This window comes from Mya arenaria, chromosome 16 (assembly GCF_026914265.1).
Source record: "Mya arenaria isolate MELC-2E11 chromosome 16, ASM2691426v1".
NCBI classification, from domain to species: Eukaryota; Metazoa; Mollusca; class Bivalvia; order Myida; family Myidae; genus Mya; species Mya arenaria.
Genome location: NC_069137.1, coordinates 21,602,939 through 21,608,825, shown reverse-complemented (window position 1 = coordinate 21,608,825; position 5,887 = coordinate 21,602,939). Strand labels below are relative to the sequence as shown.

The 5,887-nt window shown below is 34.4% G+C and overlaps 1 protein-coding gene across 1 annotated transcript; it reads left to right on the top strand.

Moving 5' to 3' along the window:
* The first annotated feature begins 150 nt into the window (after window positions 1-150).
* LOC128221487 (uncharacterized) lies at window positions 151-5,592 on the top strand. The gene is made up of 3 exons (XM_052930094.1): window positions 151-819; window positions 2,090-2,233; window positions 4,143-5,592. The coding sequence occupies exons 1-3, from the start codon at window positions 728-730 to the stop codon at window positions 5,590-5,592; spliced, it is 1,686 nt and encodes a 561-aa protein (XP_052786054.1). The 5' UTR covers window positions 151-727.
* The last annotated feature ends 295 nt before the right edge of the window (window positions 5,593-5,887 follow it).

The window sequence follows — 5,887 nt, the reverse complement described above, 5'->3', positions numbered from 1 at the left end:
TCAATCAAAAGGCGAACAATTGGTATAAGGAGTATTAAGAATATCATGTTGTATACAAATGTCAATAAGCGTGAAAACATATCCAATGATTGAGTTAATGGCTTTGGACTCTTATTTGAGTAGAGCATATTGAACACTTGAGAAGGAATATTTAAAATTTGAAAACGGGCATATTGTGCAAAGTCTATCAAAGTAAATAACATTGAATTTGGTGTCATAAAGTTCAAAGAATCACCTTAACCAGTATCTAAGGATTGAACATGGGACTATACTGAGAAGGACGTTACAACGTGAAACGTAGCTTCGTATTTTAAACAGTAATAAAAGGTCACAAGAGATATCTGAAGACAAAATGGAATACTTATAACTCGAGAAAAAATAACTAAGAATTAAAATTTGACATTTTAGGAAGGCTAAAACGAGTATCTCAATAGGAATTAAATATGGTCACATACTAAGATGGACGTCATTAAGTGATACCTAGCTTCGTGAAAATAAAATAAGGCCACAAGAGACATCTGAAGACAAAGTGGAATACATATAACGCGAGAAAAATACCCAAGAATTAAGAATTTACATTGCAGAAAGGCTTAAACGAGTATTTCAAAACATATTCCATATGAACACATACTGAAGTTATTAAGCGAAACCTAGCTTCGTGACAACCAATAAAGGGGCAGAAAAAGACAAAGTTGATCTCGTTTGCAAAACTATCCAAGGATTAAGAATGGACAGTGTAGAAAGATTATCTGAAGAAGGTACACAAAGGGCCAAGGAATGTCTAAGCCTGTTGAAGTTTTCCGAAGGGCTGGTAAGAAGGTATGATAATTTATTTTTATTCGAATTTACATTAAAAACGAGGAATTACGGACATTACGGACCATGGACATAACGGTCCATATTCAGGGACATTACGGACCAGATTTGGGGACATAACGGACAATATTTAGGGACATAACGGACCAGATTTGGGGACATAACGGACCATATTTAGGGACATTACGGAACATGACAACTAATTTTACTCACAGTTTGTTTTAACTTTATAACATACCATATTTGCAGACAATGATATATAATTTAACTCACAGTTTGTTTTTACTTTATAATGTACCTTATTTTGAGACATTACGTACCACGAACTATACATTACTCACAATTTGTTCAAAATTTATATTATATTTGAGGTAATTATGGACAATGATTTATAATTGTACATAGAACTTATGTAAATTTGTGAATGTGAATGGTCCGTAATGTCCGTGACCCAAAACGACCACCCATTATTCCATTCAAAACTCCAATAATTAAAAGTTCATTGTAATAAACTGGCATACAACATTGATCTTATTGTGAGAATGTTCAATACTACCCTGAGAGATCTTTAAAAGGCAAATACAGTCGAACCTCGTTGGCTCGAACACGCTTAGCTCGATTTCCTCGTTGGCTCCAGCTGATTGTTAAAAACCGATTTCTTTCTACTGATGATAAGCATTCTCGCTTGGCTCAAATTTTCCAAGGCTCGAGGGCTATTTTCGCCGATCCATGGGAGTTCGAGCCAACGGGTTAGACTGTATTAGTTTTAATAAACAACAGATTATTCAGCCAAGAAGACCTTAACATTGACCTGACAATCCACAATATACATAAATATACTTACATATATAAAATTTACATACATAAATATTCTTACATAATGATACATATACCTAAGGCCTAAAAATTGTTTGGTTAGGGTTACATCCTTTTCAAAAGTATGTAGGGTAGGTAGCCTTTTTTTGTATTTATTAGCCTTTATATAAGAATGTTATTTTCATCATTGGATAATGGTGCTAGAGTTATCTTCTGTAAAAGCATTTAAGGGTTTATACTATAAAGTGAAAAGCAATTAAAAAATAAAAAGATAAATATTATTTTTTTAGATTTTCATTTTTTTTTTCAAACTAACTATAAAAACGGTAGCGTCGGTGCCTATTCCGTAGGTAGGGTCGGTTTACCCGAACAAAATGTATTTTTTTAGGCCTAAAAAACATACTTAAGAAGACATGTTTTTTTATAAATCCATGCAAGATAGACTCTTTAATTTCAGAGACATAGATTTGGCAAGAATTCAGTTGGAGCTGCGACTGAAGAAGCTTGAAACGAGGCTGCTTGCAGAGTTGCGGGACCTGGTGGAAAATGAAACATTTAAAGTGGAAGAAACGGTTGCTAACGTGAATGAAATTGTGAAATGGTATGTATTATGCAACAGAAACTGCTTAGAGGAGAATTGTTTGTTTCAGTGTAAGATCGCAATATATTTCACAAAAGTATGGCTACGCCACTCGTGAAATAACAACGCTTGGTGCTCACTCGTCAGATCGTAAGATATTTCACCGAGTGCGAACTAAATGCTATAATTTTACGAGTGGCGTAGCTATACTTCACGCCGTGAATACCTAAAGTTAATATTTCATTTGTGAAATGTAACTTTTGGTTTGCACTCGGTAAAATATAAATCGATCTTCCCATGAAACAAACAATATTATCCTATATCGTAATATAATTCACCGAGTGTGAACTAAATGCTATAATTTTACGAGTGGGGTAGCCATATTTCACGCCGTGAATACCAAAAGTAAATATTTTATTTATGAAATGTAACTTTTGGTTTGCACTCGGTGAAATATAATTCGATCTTCCCCTAAAACAAACAACATTATCCTACATCGTAATATAATTCACCGAGTGCGAACTAAATGCTATAATTTTACGAGTGGCGTAGCCATATTTCACGCCGTGAATACCAAAAAATAAATACTTTATACGTGAAATGTTGTTTTTTTTGGTTTGCACTCGGTAAAATATAAATCGATCTTCCTCTGAAACAAACGATATTATCCCATATCTCTTCAATAGTTTCTTAAAGTTGATAAGCATGAACGTTTTAGGTCTGTTTAAACTAAACATACTCCGGCAATTATTTGTACAATCGTCGGCAAATAATTGACATAATTGTTTAAATAAATTATTTTTCGTATGTACATAAAGTAGTTAATGGCGTCAATCATGGATTAAACATTACGATAAAGGCTTTGCCGTAAAACAAATAGTGGTAAGAAAACGCTAAAACATTTAACTTATAAATTATAAACTAAATTTGAGCTTTTACAAGTACATGTATAAATTACCGTAAAAATACTTTCTGTTCAAAAGATGGCCCCCTTTTACGAAGGAAGATATCATAAATTAATTGTATTCGATTGTCCTCTAGTTTTGTTTTTCAAGATTTTTTTTCCAGTTTTTAAATTGGAACTCCTCAGTCATTTTCCCTCGAAAAAAACAAACTCGGAGGTATATGTACGGATTTCGATGTCCGAAATCTTTATATTAAACTACGCTGCTAGTAGATCGCGTAATATTTTCAGTATAGCAGATATACTTAATGGCTTTACTCTTGTGAATTTTCATTATTTATAGCAATAATACACTTCACTGGCAACCAATTTAAACTAAGTAATGCATAATACACATTAAAAACTAATGGTAATTAATACTAGACTGAGTATCTAAAATTTGACGAAATACTTATTCTGATGTACCAGCATTCATCCGAGGTTGTTTTCGATTGGAAAATGGCCGAGATGTTCCGAATGGGTTTTTGTTTGTAGTATCCACCCTTTCGGCACACTGGTTAAGAAAACTGAAATAAATATATATGAAACTACTGTTTAAACAACAATAGAGCTTAAAAGAAAAGGATGGGGGAAATGATTTATGATATTGATCATGTTTGCATGTTGTCCCTTATGTAAGAATACAACCTACATTTACAGCCAATGAAATTGTAGATAAGCAACCACTCAGTACTGTGCTTAATCACTAAGAATTTAAACTTTCTCGGGTGTTTCAAGGGCCGCCCACTGCCAATCATCCGATACACAATATCTGTGTCAGATTTTGAGTTCACAATGTGTCAGCCAATGATGTTGTATTCTAAATCAGTTAGATGACTTTAATTAAAATCTTAATGATTAAGAAAAAGCTCATTCGATTCACCCACTTCGCCCAGTCTTCATCATTAAGATTTTAGTTCAGGTCATCTAGCTATTACGTAAATATCGTTAAACCATAATGCATGAACAACTTTATTGTATCCACAGTGCAAGAGCAAATGGACCTGATAAATCTACAGCGGATAGACTGAGAAACCAAGTGAACAGTTTACAGAAAACACGTTTAAAGTTTGAAGGTAACAGTACCATTCAAGATGTATTTGACAAATTTGATACATTTGGAACAATAACATGTGTGGAAATAGTTGGAGGTACGATAACTCATAACGTTAATCAAGATAAAGATAGCTCTGGTGGAGAAGGAGAGAATATATCTAATGGGATAAGAGAGCATGGACGATTGGAACCCGAAGGTTCAAACACTGTTGCAGTCCGTGACTTGTGTCGGAATACTGGTGAAACAGATGACAAAGCAAGGAGCGATGAAGCTGATATTAAAGCACTGAATGTTCTTGAAAATGTCCAAGGATATTATATGAATTCAAACAAGACGTTCAACGCCAAGGTAAATGATATTAAAATGGCTTCGCGAGTTCCGACACACCAATCCAGTGGTTCAGAAAATAAAGTGAAACAAACTTCTGAAGAAGATACCTATCCTAAATCGGATATCAATGGACTCAATAATGAAAATAAGCAGCAAGATATTCTCGAAACATTGAAAGATCTACAAGAGAGGGGACGAAAACTTACAATTTCGAGAATACCAGTTAGCCGAACAAAGAGCCCCAATTTCCGTGAGGATAAGGAATACGTCAAGAAGGAACAGTTGGATTCAGACAATGAACGAATAGCTTTAGCCAATACTATGTGGTTTGGGAATAGAGATGGAAGATCAAACGACCGGGTCAAGGGGAGACGCGAAATGAATATGAAACTAAACGTTGCTGATGAAATGTCGAAAGTAAGACGGAGAATGAGAGCCAGAAGCGAGAGTCCGCGTTCTTATCAACGGAATACAGGCCAAGCGAAAATAGACGCTACTAACGTTTATGTTGCTCGTCAGATAAAATCAGAACAACATAATGAGGAAAAACCGAAGAATTTAAAATCTGTTGCTATTTCAAGTTATAGAAATGGTAAACCAGATGCCACAACTCGAGATGAAAGAACCTCGCGTGATGTACGCAACGATAAAGCAACTCCAAAATCAAAAGATTCAGAAAGAGAAACTAAAGTCAATGGGAAATCCAATGCATGCAAAATGAACGGTACTAACGGCGTGTCTGAGCGAGCTGCAGGTGTAACAAAGCCAAGTGCCAGAGACAAACGACGACGGAACAGAACAATCCATGGTGACATATCCGCCATGATTGCAGACGCAAGGACTTTTAGCGATGATGGTAAAAGTTCAGACAACTTTAAGAGAGATACGAAAGCAAAGTTAAACAACGCTGATGACATGGATACTGATTCAGATTGTAGTTTCTATAGCAATGATGGAATAAGCAAGCAAAGCAAAGATGTTTTAAGAAGCGCCAAGTCAGCTCACAAAAGTAGAATTCCAAGTTGTAATGAAATGCTTTATGATCGATAAATGAATCAGCAGTTTATCAAATAATCGAATCATTGTTATCACCGCTATTAGTAAAGACCCTTCCCCATACATCTTTCACAATATCATTATTGCATTGTATTTGTATTATTTTGGAAAAATTGGGAAGTTGTTAAATGCATATACAAATGAAATAATAAAGAATGACAAAACAATACCGTCTTTCTGGTTGGTTTTTAATATATGTACACTATAACGTGTTTTTTCTTAAAAGCAAAAAGCAGAAACTGGTCTTAAATTTTAACTTAAATTTTATTCATCAACGTATTATATAAAT